At 38.3% G+C, this 20,716-nt stretch overlaps 1 protein-coding gene across 1 annotated transcript in view; it reads right to left on the bottom strand.

The window, feature by feature from the left end:
- Nucleotides 1-244: 244 nt before the first annotated feature.
- pde6d (phosphodiesterase 6D, cGMP-specific, rod, delta) overlaps nt 245-20,716 on the bottom strand; it is a 33,744-nt gene continuing 13,272 nt past the window's right edge. Inside the window, exons 4-6 of the mRNA XM_048604292.1 lie at nt 14,506-14,631; nt 11,266-11,371; nt 245-849 (exon numbers count right to left, since the gene is read on the bottom strand). Coding sequence (XP_048460249.1) covers nt 768-849; nt 11,266-11,371; nt 14,506-14,631 — 314 coding nt within the window. The 3' untranslated portion in view covers nt 245-767. The remainder of the gene's footprint in view (nt 850-11,265; nt 11,372-14,505; nt 14,632-20,716) is intronic.

Below are 20,716 nucleotides of genomic sequence, written 5' to 3' on the forward strand. Positions count from 1 at the left end.
GTGTCTTCTTCCACCCTTCACTAACATACTGAACATATTTTGCATTGTGTCTCCAACTGCATAGAAAAATTTGTGCTGTTTACAATCCTATAGTTATTTTTTTTAAATGAGATTCTTTACTTAGAATAATTACTTAAGGCTAACTCATTTAATACTGGATCTTAAAAAATTGCAGCCAAAACATGCTATAAAATGATACTGCACAATTATGTACAGTACGAATTAACTAAATTTGACTTTAAAATACAGAAGCAACAGCTTTTATTTCTTTAAGACTGCAATCTTGCTCAGTCCTATCATTTACTTAATTATGGATTATAAACTTAAGTAACATACTAGGAGTACTTTACACTTCGTTACAACTGAGAATTGTGTCACAAATTACAGCAGTCAATAAAAAAGAACTAAATAATCAACATAGACAAAATTCTAAAGTAACTTGAAGTGAAATTATGCATGGTACAAATTAAGGAAGGAAAACAATGTATACAGATTCAAAGCAAAACAAAAAGCATTTAAAATAATGTACAACATTGGTCTCAAGAAAGTACAGTATTTAAGTGTTACTGCCCATATTTCTGTTACAAAAGTTCTGTTCTTTTGTACTTGGAGTCTTGCTTATTCCAATCTTCTAATTCAATTCTGAAGAACTTAATTTGCCAGTTGCCATCCAGGTACAGCTGGTCCATTGGTCACATGACGCTGAAAAATGTCTCATCCGTCTGTCATCAGCAAGACATTTCGTACCAAACAGTAGAGAATTCACTTCAGACGTAGAAAAGTCTGACTTTGGAAGTACTTACAAGAAGATCATCGTCATAGAATTTGGTTTCAATGACTACATTACCGCTGTTGATAAAGAAAAAAAGTGAACTTAGTTATAATACTTAGAAATTACACTTGTTAAAACCTTTATAAATAATGGGGTTAAGCCAAAGAACTAAATCTAACAGCTAAACTACAGGGCATTTTTATACGCACATATATATTGCTCTCTTTCCACCTTAAAAGTCTATTTGGTAGCATTTATTAAAATACTTGAATTCAATATATTGTTAACATCTCAATGCAATCTCTCACAAACAGCTTTAATTCTCTTTATTCATAATATTAAGTATAGCATAAACACGGAGTACTACAGAATGAATGTTGATTCAACTTTAGTTATAGAACTAGCAGAATGGCTTTGAGCCTTTCTCAAGATCTTTTCCTACCAAATGCTGACAATTAATCCACGCCAATCCTGATTTCAAAAAAACGTGAAAATGCATCGAACGTTGTGTAATTTATTATTGTTCAACAGACTAAAAAAATCATTTTCTAGTATCTCTTAAGGAAGAAATTTTGAAGGATACCTTAGTGATGTTCAGAAAGGGAACGCTTCACATACTACCGAAATTACTTGCTCATCCGAGTGAAAATCTGTGCCTTAATGTAACATTCATTCAAGTTAAAAGCTTCAGATGAAACAGCAATATTTGTTTAAAGTGAGAACATAGAAACCGATTAATGATCAGCTCCAGCGCTGAGAAACATTAGTTTGGAAAAACTAAAAATAAGTCATAGAATCTCAGTACTTCACAAATTCCAGATATATTCAACAGGCTTCAATCTGAGTAAGATACAAGGTTATTTTTTTGTGTTGTTAATATTAATCAGATTTCCGATAGGATTGTCTTCAATGTCAAATTGTACAATAGCAACAGATGCTTAATGTAATTCCACTGCTAACCTAGTTTATCTTTGTCCTCTGCTTTCCTCTTCACAAATGTAATGAGCATTGCAATAATCATATGGTCTGCTCAAAACAGAATTAATCAACGAGAAACAAAAGTGACGGGTACAAATCTGGTTAGTACCTTTAATTGTCGGTGTTCCACTTAATCATTTTAGAGCTATGTAACCAGAAGATGACCTATCTCAGAGAGTGTTTCTCCACTAATTCATCAATATATGAATAGCAGCGAGACAGCTACTGCTCATCAACTGAATCCAGAAGCAACACGACCTGACTCTGATCCAATTTGAAGATATTATAATATTATTCGGATAACTCTGCCCAAAATCTTGATCGTAATTTCAGATAGGATGATTCTTTGATTCTTCAAAGATTGGGTAAGTTATCCAAAGCTATAGTCTTTATGATACTCTTAGGCAGGACACACTGGTAGCAATTAACATCTTCACATTTTGATAGAGCTGCTTTTGTGATGGGAGGAAATGGTGAAAGAGAAACGTGACAGAAATGACACTGTAATCAACGACAACATTAATAAATACCAGATAATCAAAATGCAGATAGTGGATTTAACACAAAGGCTGATAGTCTGAAGGTCGAATTAGAGGTGGGTCAGGAATAGAAACCCTTTAAATATAATAGCGATAATACAAACCTACAAGTTTGCCTGAGTCACTTGGAAGGTATTCTCAGCTGGTATAATTGTATTGTTGGGGATTTAGTTTTTCAATTTTAAATTAAATTACAATGTGAAGCAGGTGTTATTAGAAATAAAATATTTGTCAACAGATGATGATTATATCTACAGCTATTATGGAGTTACAACATACTCTCGAAAAAAGTATGCAACCCACAGTACCAACTTAATGATTTGTTTGTCTGAGGATTCTAGCCACAATAGCCTCACTGAAATGATTCAACAATGCATGATTGAAGGATGTATTAGAACAGTCAATGACTCCACCAAAGCATCTGTAAAAACTGGGATGTAAGAGTCCCACCAAGGCATACTATAGCTTTCTTTTACTCAAAATGAAACAACATTTCACATACCTAGATGATAAGCTTGTAAATGAAGATACAAATTAGTATGTTCTTTAGAGCAGAATGCTGATATTTATATTCAATTATTACAGCTGTATGTTTATCAAGATTGATCAGTGTGTGTTTTTAGTGCATAGGATTCTAGGACTTCCACTGAGTTCTCTGGGATAACATTTGTGATGGGTCCATTTCTCTGCGGAAACTACAACCACTATAACTGCTTAAGATTCAAAGCAATCATTCAACTCTTTAGGTAAGGAAAGGGATACAGGAAATCTCTCCTAATCCTCAAGCAAAATACAAAAGAATTAAATGAATTCAGCTTGGGTGGATACATTAAAGTAAGAGAAAGTCAATTTTGGAAGAACTGATTTCATTTCTGATGCAAGTTTTGTTCAACTGTAAGTAGGCAACAAAAGGATGCACAGAGTCATACACCAAGGGAACAGTCCCTTCAGCCCAACACGGCCATGCTGACCAGGTTTTCTAAACTGAACTCGTCCCATTTGTCTGTGTTTAGCCCAGATCCCTCAAAACCTTTCCTATTCATGTACCCAGCCCTACCATTTCCTCTAGCAGCTCATTCCACACACGCACCACCCTCTGTGTGAAAAGTTAGTCCCAGGTTCCTTTTAAATCTTTCCCCTCTCACTTTAAACCAATGCCCTCTAGTTTTGGACTCCCCTACCCTGGAGCAAAGACCTTGGCTATTCATCTTATCTATATCCCTCATGACTTCATAAACCTCTATAAGGTCACCCCTCAACCTCTTACACTCCAGGGGAAAGAAGTCCCAGCCTCTCCTTATAACTCAAACCTTCCAGTCTTGGTAACATCCTTGTCAATCCTTCTTTGCACCCTTTCCAGTTTAATAACATCTTCCCTAGAGTAGGGCGACCAAAATTGATCGCAGTACTCCAAATGCAACCTTACTAATGTCTTGTACAGCCATAACATGGCACCCTAACCGCTGTACTCAATGCTCTGACCAATGAAGACAAGCATGCCAAACGCCTTCTTCACCAACCTGTCTACCTGTGACACCATTTTCAAGGAACCTGCACCCCCAGGTCTCTCTGTTTGACAACACTCCCCATGGCCCTACCATTAACTGTGTAAGTCCTGCCCTGGTTTGTCTTAACAAAATGCAACACCTCACATTTATTCATAAAGTCTCCACGAATTTTGCAAATTAATGGAAACTTGTAACAGTTAATTCAATCTGTAGGCGTATCAGATTTGTGACAGAGTCAGTTTCCACCACAATGTTTTTTAAACTAGCACAGAAGATAACAGAAATTTAATTTGGGTTTAGATTTTTGAGTGTTATAACTGATTTCCAGTGAACTGCAGTGAAAGGCCATTTGGTTGCACACAGCCAAAAATTCCAGACTCTTTGGCAAAATTTTTTTTTTCCTTGAAGATTATTTTCTAATCTTAATTTTTGCAATGGCAAGCCGGGGTTTTAGAAATCACAGTTGTTACAAGAGGACCCACGATAACAGGTGAGAGAGGAGAACCTTCTGCATTTCTAAGCAGATCATTGGGGTAATATTGGCTACATATGTTGTCTACAAACTAGGCTATCCCAATCAAACTGGGTGTTGGAAGAAAAATTTTTAGCAGAATTACAGAACAGAATTAAATTTGAATGCATCTCAACAAAAGATAAATATCCCAAGACGGGGAAGCAAAGATATCTAAGAAAACCTTACAATGGAAAACAATCCTACAATGCTGTTCTTTTTTCAGACTTTCTTACATTAAAGTTGATTTAGTAATGGACCAATGGCTTGCAATGTTTCTCCTTGTCGGTGCACAAAGATATGCACTTATATCTGTACAAGTATACATTATATAAATGTAAAATGATATTCTCTTAACACTATGCATGCTCCCTCTGTCAGAGTGCCCCTCAGGGTTGGATGGATGTGATAGTAATGTATGTACACAGGTTCATGTACTCAGAGTATCTTGAGTGATTTTGTGGGTATCACCTGAGCACTGAGATCAGATTTCTGACATTTTATAATTCACTGACTGTTATTTAGTATTTATTTTGAAGGCATCTCATCTATGGGTATAGTGCAGTATGACAGATCCCATACCAGCTTTCTTGAAAGTGTTTTGGGCGAAGTATCACTGTGCCACCGTGTTGACTGACCACCCTTCCATCCACCTTCATCATCTTCAACGCCTTCTTTTATCATATCGCCCCACACCAGACTGAAATCGCGCGAGCCCCTTGGCTGACTGTGTCCAGACCCCGGCTGACTATAGTCCTCCTTGACTATATTGAGGTTTGGTTCCTTTGACTTTCAGACCTGGTTATTTAGTTGAAGCAAATACAGTGTATTTGCCACACGAGCTGTTGACATAATCTTTAATGTAACACAGTGCCACATGTCAACATGCTCACTCCTTTGACTGTTCAATCCTCTGAATTGTCACATGCTGCCACTTCTACCTATGCACTAAGAAGCAATGAAACTCACAGAGGCTACCAGCCTCCAAATAAGTGCAAGGAGAGTGAGTGCTAAGAAACAAAGTTAGAACCTATGATAAATCATATTTAGCTGCATGGGAAACATGTGCGTCCCTATGCGCAAAGTGACCTGGTAGAAGCTTGCAAGTTGTAGGTGTCACAGAATTCCAAAGTGAAGTCCTGAGGTCATTTCTCGGCCAACTGTTTTCAAGAAGAGACAAAGGGAGAAATTTATTCTGTTCTAGCAAGGCTACACACACTGCCAATTCCCCTGTGGCAGGCTGTGCAAGCAGCCAACAGCTGTCATTCAAAAACAAAATAAGAAAAAAATAATTGTGGTCCGGGGTTATGATCTGAAATTGCTGAACTAAATGGGCTGGGTTTAAAGGAGGCAACAGGAGTCCTGCCTGCTGCCTGGAAGGGACGGGCAGACTGGGGGAATCACTGACAGCAAGGCACTAGGTAGGACACAGTGACTCCGTTTCCCTGAGCTTATAACTGATGCTGGCTCCTTAAATCAGGCAGACTGGCTTTGAATGAGGGACTCACCCCACAGCAGCCTGCATACAACCTGCATTATTTGTCCACTTAAGGGTCTCAACTGGTAACAGGACAATCAAGCCAACCATTGCCCTTCCTGCCATGGACTTAACTGATGTGGAGTCAGAAAGGCAGTGGAGTTCCTAACCACTATCCTCCTGCCCACCTGAATAGCTCCTGCCACCAAACTTACCAAACAGGTGGGCCATTAAATTCCATCCATTGAGTTTGGAAGGCGTTAAAAAGCAAATCCAAAGATGAGGCGATGTTGCTCAGTCTCTGTCTTCAGATATTGCCAGACCTGCTGGTATATCCAGCATTTTGTTTTTATTTAATCATCCAGTTATTTGGGAGGTTAAGGGAAAGCAAAAGTAGGACCTGTGATAAACTTGAGATGGAAGTAGAAATGAAGACACTTTATAATAAGACAGCTATGAAGGACGATGACAGGATATACTTCCTGAAGTTACATGTTAAAAGAATGTTACCAATTTATAGAACGGAAATAAAAATTCCTTAAAAGTTACCAACAAAAAAGTTGGGATTTGTCTTTAAAAGACGACTACTTTCCATTTACTCGTTTAGGTACAAATCTTGCCATTTTCATTTATGGGAGGGAAACTTGCCATATCATTGATTTTTTAAAAGATGGATTATCCAGGTGTAGAACGTGAACATCTATATGTTAGAAGTGGAACAAAATCCCTAATGTTGCTATGTAGATTGGTACAAAAAAGTACAGAATAAAATGGCAATTCTGGCCTTACAGCAACAAACATCACCTCAAAATGTATTGTTTCTTGCATTATTCCAATACATTTTGCTTCCAAATAACACAAAATGGCCACCAATATGAAACATATACCTACCTGCAAATCAGAAACATACATAATGATGAATCACGCAAAAATACAATATTGATATTTTCACTATTCATTAATATTTCAGAAAATACTATGTACACATAGGAGCAGCATATAACTGTAATTGATTACAATATTAGATTTGTAACTTGGGTTCTGGAACAAAGCAGAGACCATGTTTCAACTTGACATTAAATATTCCTTTCCTGAGGTGTGTAATAACGTCTCTGAACTGGTTGATTAGAAAAATAGATTAAATAATCCTTTCACATTATACATTGACAACGGAGTAAAGGCACCTCCTAAGCAGCAGCAACCACAATAAGCTTGAAAGATAGATGAATGAGTCTAAGGCTAGCATTTTAAACCTAAATAAGGGCAGTTGTGCAGGTGAAAGCTGAGTTAGCTGAAGTGAACTCGGACAATATGCTAGGGGGTATATAAATAGAGAAAACAGCGGCAAACATTTAAGAGTATATTTCAGAACACTCAGAATAAGTATATTCTTAGAAAGAAAAACGTAAATCTAAAAAAGTTAATGAAATCATCAAACCTAAAGAAAAATCATATAATTGCAAAGATAAGCGGCAGGTCAGATGACTGGACAGATTATAAAGCACAGCAAAGAGTGACTAATTTATATATTTAAAAAAACTGCTAATACTGGAAATCAGAAACAAAAATCAGAAATTGACAGAAAAACTCAACAGATCAGGCAGCACCTGTGGAGAGAAAGTAGAGTTAACGTTTCGGGTCCAGTGATCCTGTTGAGTTCTAATGACTAATTTAAACCTCCTCCTCTAAAAGATTGATCAGGAGGAAAAACTGGTTATGAATGTAAAAATAGATTGCAGCTATTTAAAAAGTAAAAGGCAATGGACAGCATGGTAGCACGGTCGTTAGCACTGTTGCCTCACTGTGCCAGGGTCCCAGGTTCAAAACCAGCCATAGGTGATTTTCTGCGTGGAGTTTGCATGGGTTTCCACTAGGTACTCTAGTTTCCTCCTCCCACAGTCCAAAGATGTGCGGGTTAGGTGGATTGGCCATGCTAAATTGCCCCATAGTGTCCAGGGATGTGTGTGCTAGGTGGATTAGCCATGGAACATGCGAGGTTACAGGGATAGGGAGTAGGTCTGGGTGGAATAATCTTCGGAAAGTTAGTGTAGACTCAATGGACTGAATGGCCTCTATCTGCACTGTAGGATTTAATGATTTAAAGTGAGTGTTGGTCTTCTTAGGAGTGAGAATGGGGAGTTAACAGTAGAGAATAAAGAAATGACAGATGAAATGAACAAATACTTTGCTCCTGACTTCACTATAGAGAATACGGAAGCATCCCAGTAATAGCTATATATCAGGAGTGGAAATGGAGATACAAACATAAAAACTAGAAGCAGGATTCGGCAATTTAGCTCCTCCAGCCTGCTGTGCCATTTGATACGAGCATAGTTGATGTCATCTCTGCCTCAACTCCACTTTCCTGCCCATTCCCATAACCCATCAACCCTTCACTAATTAAAAATCTCTGTTCTGAGGAAGGGTCACTCAACTCAAAACGTTCACTCTGATTTCTCTCCACAGATGCTGCCAGACCTCTGAGCTTTTCCAGCAATTTCTGATTTCGTTTCTGATTTACAGCATCTGCAGTTCTTACGGTTTTAGAACTCTGTCTCCTACTTAAATTTATTCAATGTCCCAACATCCATGGCACTCTGGGGTAATGAATTTCCCAGATTCAAGACCCTTTGAGAAGCAATTTCTCCTGCTATCCCTCGTCCTAAAAATATGACCTCTCGTTCTAGATTGCCTCACGAGGAAATGTCCTTTCTACATTTGCTCCGTCAATCCCCTTTAGTATCATAAATACTTCAATTAGAACTCCTCTCATTCTTCTAAACTCCAGAGAGAAAACTTGACGAATTACAATCACCTAAGAAGCGGTACTGAGCAAACTGATGGAGCTATAGGCTGCCAAATCCCCAAGTCCCAATGGACTTCATTCTATTATCTTAAAAGAGGTGGCTAATGGAGGTGGATAATGTGTTAGTGTTAATTTTCCAAAATTCACTGGATTCTGGAAAGATTCCATCTGACAGGGAATTAGCTATTACAGCTCCTCTATTTAAGACAGGTTGGGGACAAAAAATAAAAAAAACTATAGGTCAGTTTGCTTGATGACTGTCATCAGGAAGGTCTTAGAATCGATTATAAAGGAGGTTATAGCTTAGAGCTTAGGAAAATTTGGGGGAGTAAAGTAAATTGAGAAGAGTCAGCATGGATGTGTGAAAGGAAAATGATGTTTAACCAATTTACTGGAATTCTTTGAAAGAATAATATGAATGTACTGTACTTGAATTTCCAGGAGGCATGTGACAAGGTTCCATGTAAAAGGTTACTGAACAAAGCAGGAGATCATGGTGTATGGGGTAAAATAATAGCATGGATAGAAGATTGGCTGAATGGCTGGCACAAAACAGACAGTATATATTAATGGATTTTTTTAATGATTGGTAGGATGTAATGAGTGGAGTCCCGCAGGACTCTGTGCTAGTGCCTTAGTTCTTTACACTTTATAAAAAATGGCATAGATGAAGGGAGTGAAGGCATGGTAGCCAACTCTTAAGATGACACAAAGATAAGGTGGAAAGAACGTTGTGAAAGAATATAAGGAGGATACAGACAAATTTGACCGATTGAATGAGTTGGAAAAAAAATCTGGCAGCTTAAGTAAAGGAAAATGTTAGCATGCAGACACACCAACTATTTAAGGTGGCTAGTGGAATACCAATTTTGATTATGAGAGGAATTAAACATGAAAATAAGGATTTTATGCTTCAGTTGTGCACAGCACTGGTGAGACCATATCTTGAATACTGTGTGCAGTTTTGTCTCCTTATTTGAAGTAAAGTTGTAAACGCATTGGAGGTGGTTTACTAGATTCAAACTTGGAATGTGTAGGTTCTCTTATGAGCAAAGTTTAAAAGACTGGGCTTGTTTTCCTTGGAGCTTAGAAGGGTATGTGACTCAATTGAGGTATACAAGATCCTGAAAGGTCTTAACAAGGCGAATGTAGAAAGGATGTTTGCTCCATAGATGAGTCCAGAACTAGAGAGCAAGTTTAAAAATTAGGGTCACCCTTTTAGGAAAGAGATAATATATTTTTTACTCAGAAGTTTCTGTGACTTTGAAAGTCTGTTCCTGAAAAAGGTAGTGGAGGTAGGGAGATTTAATAATTTTAAAGAAGTATATTTTGGAAGCAGATATATTCTTGTTAGGCAAGGGAATCAGAGGTTTTCAGGGGTAGATAGGAATGTGGATTTCAAAATATGAATGTCAGCCATGACCTACATGAAAAAGCAGACTCAAGTGGCCAAATGGCCTATTGTCTGCTCCTAATTTGTGTTCATATCCATAATACTTGACCCCAAGAGGACTTGCTAACCTATACTGACCTATTCCAGGGTGCCTATTTCCACCACTCTAACAAGCTCCATTCTCAGCTCAACTGCTGGCAAAGCCCTCATCCATGCTTTTATTACCTAAAGACTTGATAATTCCAATACAGCCTTGGCCGGTCTCCCACATTCTAGCTTCTGTAAACTTGATGTCCTCCAAATCTTTGCAGCCCAAGCTTACCCGCACAAAATTCTGTTCACCTGTCAGCCCTGTGTTCACTAACCTACACTGGCTGTGGGTGAGGAACACCTCAATTATAAAATGTACATCTCGGTTTTCAAATCTCTTATGGCTTCACACCACATCTCTGTATTCTCCTTTAGCCTTACAGGTCTCAAATATCTGCACTGAATTAATTGTAACAATTGGAGCATCTCTGATTTTAATTATGCCACTAATTGGCCATCATGCCTTTATCTACACCCTCAGTTCTGGAATTTGCTCTAAATGCTCTCTACTTCTTTTTCCTTCTTTAAGATGCTCCTAAAACCTACTTCAACTACTCAACTGAAGTGCCTTGGCCATTTTATTATGTTAATGGTATTATATAAATATAAGCCGTTATGGAAAAAGACATGATAAAACTAAACGTGAAATATTCAAATGAAAGTGGGGCTAATTTTAATATGTTGAGAAAGAAAAAAGGGTAAATGCCTGAACGGGAAAAAACTGCAGGGAGTGGGTATAATTAAACAGCTCTCTAAAGAGCCAACACAGTGGAGCCAACACAGTCAAAAAAGACAAACAGCCTCCTTCTCTGCTGTATCATTCCATGAACAGCAGCTAAAGAACTCGGTAGAAAAGACAGGTTATAGTTGCCACAGAAGCATGAGAAAATCTAAATCACAAGGTAGGTTTATACAATGTGCTTTCAGAATGGCAGCAATCTAACATAAATTTTCTTTGTGAACATGTGGCAAGTGAAAAGGATAGAGGTATAATTAAGAGTTTGGTAAAGAAATCGGTAACATAAGAAAAAATAACTAAAAAGAGAAAAGAATGACATGATAGGAAGCTGCAGGTAATGCAGTGTATGTTTTAGCATTGGTAATCTACTTTATTTTTCAAAATCACCAATTTTTTTTGAACACAAATGCAGTGATACACTAATGAAAGATATCACATCACAGGTCACTTACGTTAACACATTAGCTGGCATCATCTGTGATTCTGGTGCTGCTTCTATTAATGATTGCCAAGTGTTTGTGGAATTAGGAATGACAAAGCCAAATTCAAAAAACCATTCTGGAAAATAAAAAGTAAGTTTTCATAAAGATTAAACAAATCAAGAGTCATGCTACTGATAACAGTCTAATGAATGCCATTTGCCACAGATTGATTAACTCTGTAAATTGGTTTTTATAAAACAGTAAAATGCTTTACTAACTATGAAGCAGATATCACAGCAAACCTACTGATTCGTGTGTGCAGCTTGCAGATCCACAGCAGCCTAACAGCTGGCAGAGTTACAACATTGTATATATAGATGTAGTACATGGAGTCCTTAAAGGCGAGTTACCTACAACAAGTACCATTTCTGATGAAATATTTGCAATTATTTAACTTTAATAGATGTCTTCTGCAAATTTTCATGAATCATATAGGATCTGAGGCACAGCTTGTGATGCTTATATGGTCCTGCTATGAAATTCTCGATGGACACTTTTTCCCTGTCCTTGACTTATCAAATGGAAGATTGTATACTGTTTCAAACAATCAAGCATCGAAACGGTACAGTACCGGTTGTTAAATGTAGCCTCAACTAGTCACTCACTGCAGGAATGAGTCATCAGGGAAATAGTGGCAATAAAGCTGAACCCTAGATTTTTCATAAAACATATCCAATTTTCCTATCTATTTTTCTCTTTCAGCAAGCTAAGCGGCCTGCATAGTTTGCTTCTCTGTGTTTTCTTTTACATATACCATTTCAAAGGTTGTATTTCCCTTGGGTGCAATTACCAAAGCATTCAAAATGCAGTTTGAGTAAGACTGTGCAGTTTGAGCAATGACATACTCCAACTTGTATAGTACTATTTTAGCTATGTGTTTTGGCATTCTGCTTGTAATGTTAATATCTACCCTACAATGACAGAGAATGATTAATCAGAGTTAAATTGAAGTCGAATACCACTGTATCTGTTAAAACTTAATCTGTAATTATTGCAGCACTAATCATGAAGGGTGTGTGTTGCCCAATTTTACACCTACTTGCAAAGTATAATTTAGAAATAGTAGATAATCAATAACTATTTATTTAGATGCTTCCCTCAGTAAATTTCTAAACCATCACGCCCCTAAAGCTCTAGTCTACCTTGAAGCCAATTTCTTAACTATTCCCAGATTTTATCTCTAATCCTCAGTCACAGTATGCTTAAGTAGCTGCTTTCTGAGTTATTTATTTACTAAATAAATTGGGGATTTCTTAAATGCTTTTCAGAATTTTAGATATGCCACCTAGTAAGGATTTTTACAGTTTACTGAGGATATAACTCCCATAAAATATTTTGTGAAGCAGAAATGCTCCCAGATGCACAAAATCATAGTAGGGCAAATGCTGGACTTCTGAAATAAAAGAAATAGTGGAAACGTGCAGGTGAGGCAGCATCTGTATACAGATGAACCTGAAACATTAACCCTTTTCATGACCTTTCACTTGTTGAATCTGATGAAGTATGTACAGAAGATGACTAATGCTTGAAGATGTTCCTAAATATTCATAAACAATCATAAACTATTCCTTGGGAGGATATGACAATACTACAACGGAACCATCTTTGGTTGCTTAATATTTCTGCCTCAACAATAAACTTGAAATACAATTGCAAAAGGTTGTAGAAATTAATTCTTTCTGGAATATGATAATGAATGGGACAGACTGAAACCAGTGAATTTACAAGCAGCACCCTTTAAATCTGTGGATTTACTTAGAAATGCTAAAACAAAAGGTGCCTTCCAGAAAAGGGACCAAGGATCTCTAAGGTTTTGGAGTAGATCTGTAGCTCGGGATGTGGGTGTTGAGGTTGGTTGGCTCGCCGAGCTAGTTTGTTGTTTTGCAGACGTTTCGTTACCATGCTTGGTAACATCCTCAGTGCAGCCTCCGATGAAGCGTCGGTGTGTTTTCCCGCCTGGTTTTTAAACTCTGGGGTCTGTTGAGATGGATTGCCTCACTTCCGGTTTTCCTTCGTAGTGGAATGTATATGGGGTCGATTTCAATATGTTTATTAATAGCATGCTTGTGGAGTGCCATGCTTCCAGGAATTCTCATGCTTGTCTCTGTACATGTTCAGAAGTACTTCTGTCAGAAAGTCATCAGCTTTTAACTTTTCCCAGAACATTAGAAGATTATGATGGGTCAATGGTATGGGTAGCTACAACATTTTCAATAGGAGCAGGCTTAAATGGGCTAAATGGCTTCTTTCCCTTTTTTTTCTGTTTTAATGAATGAGTAGGAATAAAAGGGTCAGGAAAAGAACAGATTGACAAACTGGATTGAGTTGCTCTTCATCTACAAAAGTGCTATACAATGAAGCTCTAAAACAGTCTCTCCTAAACAACGCCTACGGCCCAGCTTCACTTACCCATCCTGCTTAGAATTATGGGAAGAGGTGTGAAGACAAGTGTTTGGAGACAATGCACGTTAGTAAGAGTCATCAGCCTTAACTGGTGGTTTACCGAGGAAAACTCAGATTTCAAAGAGCTATGGGTTAACAAGCTCGGTATACATCAATTGACCATGCAGAAAATCATAAATAGTCCTAATACACTAGACTGCAATGTCAAGGGTAGATGAGACTCTTCAGCCTGCTCAGCAGCTCATCTCGGAGAAGGATAACTTCAAAATCAAATCTATATCCTTTCAGCTGTACAGCAGTATTAGCTCCTTTGATGAATAAATAGAAGAGGTTCAACACAACCCCGTCCACTTCAATATACTCAATGACCAGAGATACAGCAAGTCATCAATCAAAGCAGACATAGCAAGCCCTGTGGTAATGAGAAAGGAATGCTGGGGACGGATGTTACTGCAGGCTTAAGATATAACACATAGGAGTCCTTGATGAAGAAACTTTGACATTTGAGGACAACAGAGTAAAGTGTCTTCAGGAAGTGAGCATGTCTCAAAACAATGCCTCAACCCATTCTCCAGCACTGACGTCATATAGGATTTGCAATTGGTTACACAAATCAAGACTTGGTCTAATATCACATATGAAATGACATCAACCTAGACTGTAAACCAAAACAGAAATTGCTGGAGCAGCTCAGTAGATCTGACAGCACCTGTGGGGAGAAAGTAGAATTAACATTTTGAGTCCGGTAACTCACCATGAGAACCTCTAATATAATGCTACCACAATACAATTAAATAAGATAATCACCTTCTAAGCACTGTCCTTTGAAGAAAACCTTTTGCTCTAGTCTGAACTTTTCCATCTGTTCAGATGAGGAAAAGTTTAACTCTCGGGAAATAGCTTTGCATTTTAGGATCTTTTTAGGAACACGAGCTGCAGAGAAATCAAAACAAAGAGATATTCCATGATTTTCCATTTTGAACTGTTCAACAGAATATCCAGTTATATAAATATTATCATGAGGCACAAAAGTTGAGTCCAAAATCATCATTTTTGGTGGAGACAGGAAGGAAGGAAATAAACAAGCACAAAAAGTAAATTACAACGGAAACCATAAAAAAAGGCCCAGACTTCTGGTCAGCAATGTTAAGAGCATTGACACTGACTGCAATGATTTCTGTGACCCATCTCTTTCATGGTTTTTCAGCTGAAACTTCCAAAGCCTGCTGAAGTACTGGAGGGTCAATACAGCCATCCACAGAGTTGATTGTAGGGTGCAAGAAAAGACGGATGAAGAAAGGCCAAGGCCATTCTTTATGACATTAGCTGCTATACTCAGGAAAACATGTAAAGGCTTAAGTCTTTCAGTGGATTAGTGAGTAGGTGGTACGTTGGATAATTGGGTTGCGCTGGGAGTCACCTGGAGAAAGATGGGATTGGACCGTGTCAGGGGTTGAGGGGGAATGATTTGTGGTGGGGGCGGGGGGTAGGGGTGCAGGGGTGCAGTTCTCAGTCCAGTTACGCCTGTTAATCTCTAAATTAGACCAACTGTTTACTAGAATAACTTCCAGGGTAAGTTTGCATGGAAGCCCTGGATCTAGTCAGAATATCTGACAGAGTTCCATGGTGAAGACTTTCAAGGAGGAACCCCGGCAATACAGAGGAGCCCATTGGAAGCTTGCTTTTCCAGAGAATTATAGCACTTGTGTGTCTATCAGGATTTCTGCAGGATCCTGACACACATCTCCCAACTTGCATCCAATCTCTAACAATCTGGATTCTGGAAGATTTGGGCCATTAAGTCAAATACATAAGCAGACTAGCTGCATATCTCATCTTAACATCTGACATAAAATGCCTTTCAGAGAAAAAAAAATGCCATCTTTCCTTAATAATTGAAATTCTCAAATGTCCAAAGCTTATTTTAGAAAAGGAAATCAAGATCAAAAATGTGTGCCACAATAACCTGATTAAATTCATAATTTACATTTTTTATTTTTTATAATGTCTCAAAACCAGGACTTGGCACTTTTGTCCAGATATGTAGATATATCATCTGATTTGAGACTGCCCCGCATAAGGACACATAATGCAACTAAAATCAGGATGCATTAGTAAGGTGTGGTGAACAGTAATTCACTAGCTTTGTTGCTGGATTAGAAACCAGAGATCTGGACTAATCATTTTCAGGCAACAAGGTTGTTTTTTTTTAATCTTCCTCTCCTAGCTGGGACTTGGTGCACTACACTGACTGCAAAACTGAAAGCAGTATGAGGAGTTACGAACTTTACACTTGTTCTTTCCTGTGTGAACTGTACTTTTTGGTATCATCAAAAGATCACCCATAGCATTGTTCACTACCAGTTAACATTTTTGAAATAATAGTAGTGTCACACCAAGAAACATAATCAGACACACTGATTAATCAGGATTGTGGGGTGAAGGAACTGAGGTCCAGAAGGGGTCAAAAGCCTACAAGCACTAGAATTGTGTTTCAATCTAGTTCTATAACAATTCCAAATGAAGGAATAGGCCAGTCACTATTATTAGTTTCTTATGTAGATACATTCTACTGGTATAATGCTTTGTCATTTAGAATTCAGACAGAAGTGCTGAGGGGATGGTCCATCTCAGCCTCCTCCTGAGATCCAACATCATATGTGCCATTATTCAGCCAATTCAATTCACTCCACATTCCATCAAGAAATGACTGAAGGCCCTGGCTACTGTAAAGGCTGTAGGTCCTGACAACATCCCAGCAATCGTACTGAAGACTTGTGCTCCAGAACTAGCTATCCAAGCAGTACAGCTACAACATCTACCTGGCAGTGTGGAAATTTGCCTAGGTATGTCCTGTACACAAAAAGCAGGACAAATCCAATCTGGCCAATTACTGCCAAATCACTCACCTCTCAATCATCAGCAAAGTGATGGATTGGGGCATAAACTGTGCTATCAGTGCCACTTGTTCAGCAATAATCTACTCACTGACACTTCACTTGGGTTTCACCAGGGCCACTCAGCTACTGAACTCAGTGCAGCCTTGAGGTGGGATGAGAGTAATTGCCTTAAAAGCAAGATTGTATAGGATCACCATCTTCAGCTGCTTTATCAATGATCTTCCTTCCATCATAATGTCACAAGTGGGCATGTTCATTGATGATTACATACTATTTACCACCATTCTCAACTCCTCAGATACTTTAGTACCTTGTGCCCATATGAAACAATATCTTGACAATGTCCAGGCTTAAGCTGTTAAGTAGCAAATAACATTCATACAACAGATGCTATGCAATGACCATCTCAAACAAGACAGACTCCAGCTATCTCCCCTTAACATTTAACAATATTATCATTGCTGAATCTCCCCTGATATTAATATCCTTCTGTTGCTAACATCAGTGCCTGCCCTTTTACTGCTGCCCTAATTCCTCCTGATCGATACATTATTGTGGAACTTGTGCTCCTACTGCTTACCCCAACAAAAAACAAATTTCTATTCAGTTGTGGGTAGCCACTGCTGTCAACTTCTGCTGTTTACCAACGACCTATTCGCACTTCCCTCTGCCTTTATACTTCATTCTTGAATAATCAGCTACAAATAAATATATAAAGCGTATGCCAGTGAGCGTTACCTATACCAGGAGGTTCAGCATTTCCAGATGTTTATATTAAGTTCCTGCACAAGGAAATATGTAGATCCATGTTGTTATCTAATTCTCACATATCCATGACTCACTCTCAACCTGAAGCTGCACCAACTCCGCTTCAATTCTCTTCCTCTCAACTCCTTGCCTCAAGATTATCTGAATATTCAGATTATAGAATCATAGAATTCCTACAATGTGGAGGCAGGCCACATTCTGCCCATCAAGTCTACTCCAACCCTCTGAAGACCATCCCACCCAGATACCCACCCCCATCCTATCCCTTTTACTCTGCATTTCCCATGGCTAACCCACCTAACCTGAATATCCCTGGGCACTGTGGGTAATTTAGCATGGCCAATCCACCGAAACTGCACATCTTTGGACTGTGGGAGGAAACCGAAGCACTCAGCAGAAACCCAAGCAAACGTGGACAGAATGTGAAAACGCCGCACAGAAGGTTGCTGGAATTGAATCCAGGTACCTGGTGGCGTGAGGCAACAGTGCTAACCACTGAGCCACTGTGCTGCTCTGATATGTTAATGGTTTTCTTGATTTCATGTCACCAGTCATTCTTATCAGCAGACTTTGCAACTCTCCACTATATGTTGTCTATCTTCTTTTATACAATATCTAAATCACTACTGGTTAACTTTGATATCAAATAGTTGTCCACAAAGACATTCATTTTGGGTACATTGCTCATTCACCAAGGCATTACAAATAAATTAACGATAATAACTAAAAAAAAGAGAATTGTTCAATCACAGAAGTCTAACATTAACAAAAATCTTTTAAAAATCACAGAATTGTTACGGGTGCAGAGGAGGTAATTCAGCCCATCGTTCCTGCACTGGTTCTAATACCTAGTCCCATTCTCCTACCTTTTCCCTATATCGCTGCACACCATTTCTATCCAAATAATCAACCAATGCTTTCTTGAATGCTTCAACCGAATTGGCCTCACCACATTTCCACGCAGTGCATTCCATACCCTAACTACTCGCTATGTGAAAGTTTTTTTCTCACTTTATTTTTGCTTTGTTTACATATCACTTTAAATCTATGCCCTCTAATTCTTTTTACTTTTACGAGTGGAAACAGCTTCTCTCCTATCTACAGTATCCTGCTCAATCATGATTTTGAAAACTTTTATCAAATCTCTTCTCAACCTTCTTTTCTCCAAGGATAACAGTCTCAATTTCTTCAATCTATCCTCATAACTAAATTTTCTCAGTCTTGGAATCATTCTTGTAAATCACTTCTGCGCTCTCTTCAATGTATTCACATCTCTCCTACAATATGGCATCCATAACTGTACACAATATTCCAGCTGAAATCTAACAAGTGTCTTATACAAGTTCAACGGTACCTCTTTGCTCTTGTACTCTATGCCCTTATTAATAAAAGTCAAGAACACTGCATACTTTACTAACTGCTCTCTTCACCTGTCCTGCCACCTTCAATAACTTATTCACAAATGCGCCCAGGTCTCTCTGCTACTTAACCTCCTTTAGAATTGTATCCCATACCTTATATTGTTTTTCAACATTCTTTCAACCAAAGTGCATCACATCACACTTCTCTGCAGTAAGCCTCATGCACTACCTAGCTGTCCAGTCCAGTAACTTGTCCTTTGGAATTCCAACGTCCTTTTGGATTTCCACAATGTCCTCCTCACAGTTTAGAACTCTTCAAAATTTAATGTCTTTTGTAAACTTTGAAATTGCCCCACACACCAAGATCCGAATCATTAAATATATATCAGGAAAAGCAAGGGTCCTAATACAAACTCCATAAACTTTCCTCCAGCCTGAAAAATATTCACTGACCGCTACACTGTTTCCTATCACTCAGCCAATTTTGTATCCATGTTGCTACTGACCTGTAGCAATGTGCTACAACTTTCCTCACAGGTCTGTTGTGTGGCATTATATCAAACACCTTCTGGAAATCCATATATACTGTCATCAGCCCTTTCTATTACCTCTTCAAAAAACTCCAGCAAGTTATTCAAACATGATTTTCCCTTTAGTAATCTGTGCTGACTCATCCTAATTAACTCACCTTTTTCCATGTCATTATTAATTCCATCCCAAGTAATTTTTTCCAGAAGTTTTCCTACCACCAGAATTAAACTAATTGGTCTTTAATTGCTGGGATTATCCTTACAACTTTTCTCAAACAAGGCTGTAATGTTTGCAATCCTCCAGAATGCTGGTACCTCCCGAGTCCAGAGTAGATTTAAAAATTATGGCCAGTGCCCTGCAATTTCTATCCTCACTTCCTTCAAAACCTTTGATTGCATCTTGTTTTATCCTAGTGCCTTGTCAAATTTAAGTGTGGTGAACAATCTATCCATATCTATTCCCTTATTAATCTCACACCCTTCTCATGACAGAGTTTCTTCCTCTGAGCAGCATCCCCCTCTTTATAAAAACAGCTGCAAAGTATTAATTTAATACCTCAGGTATGCCCCCTGTCTCCACATTTAAATCCCCTTTTTGGTCTCTGATTGGTTACAGGAGGATTAGGGCCATTATCTTACTGTTTACATGCCAACAGAAGACTTTGTGATTTTCTTTATTTTAGCTGCTAGTCTTTTCTCACAGTTCCTCTTTGCTTCTTTTATATGCTTTTTTTACCTTCGCCTAACCTTCAACATTCCTACTGATTCTCAATTGTTAATTTCTACTTCCTCTGTCATCCAGGGAACTCTGAATTTGTTTGTCTTATCTTTTCCATTAGAGAAAATATATACCAACTGTACCCAAACCATCTGCTGTTTGAAGATTGCCCATTGATCACTTATTGTTTTCCTTCACCAAACTCTTATTCCAATCAACCCTGCTCAGTTCTGTTCTTACCGCATTAACGTTAGCTCCCCATCAATTGATTTTTCTTACACTGGATTATTGCATGCCATTCTCCAACACCATCCTGAACCTTACGATACAATGATCACTGTCTCCTATAAATTCCCCAACAGCCTCATCATCTATTTTGCCCATCTGATTGCCAAGGAACAGGTCCAACAATGCATCCTTCATTGTACTGGCCATGCAATGCTGTAGGAAACTCTCCCAAATACAATCTGGGAACACTTATTATGTGCTGCCCCTTATACTACCATAACCCCATTCTGTAATTGGGTTATTGGAGACCCCATTGTAACTACATCGTTATGTTAGCATCTCTCTTTAATTTGCCTACAGATTTGCTCAACATCTTTTCCATAGTTGGTGGTCTATAGGCTACACCAAGCAAAGTAACTGCACCCATTTTTATTCTGTAGATCTTGCCAAATTTACTTTTACTTTAACTCTCTGGGACATGTTCCTTCTCTAGCACTGCAGTGCCCTACTTAA

This window comes from Rhincodon typus, chromosome 13 (genome assembly GCF_021869965.1).
Source record: "Rhincodon typus isolate 14 chromosome 13, sRhiTyp1.1, whole genome shotgun sequence".
Lineage (NCBI taxonomy): Eukaryota > Metazoa > Chordata > Chondrichthyes > Orectolobiformes > Rhincodontidae > Rhincodon > Rhincodon typus.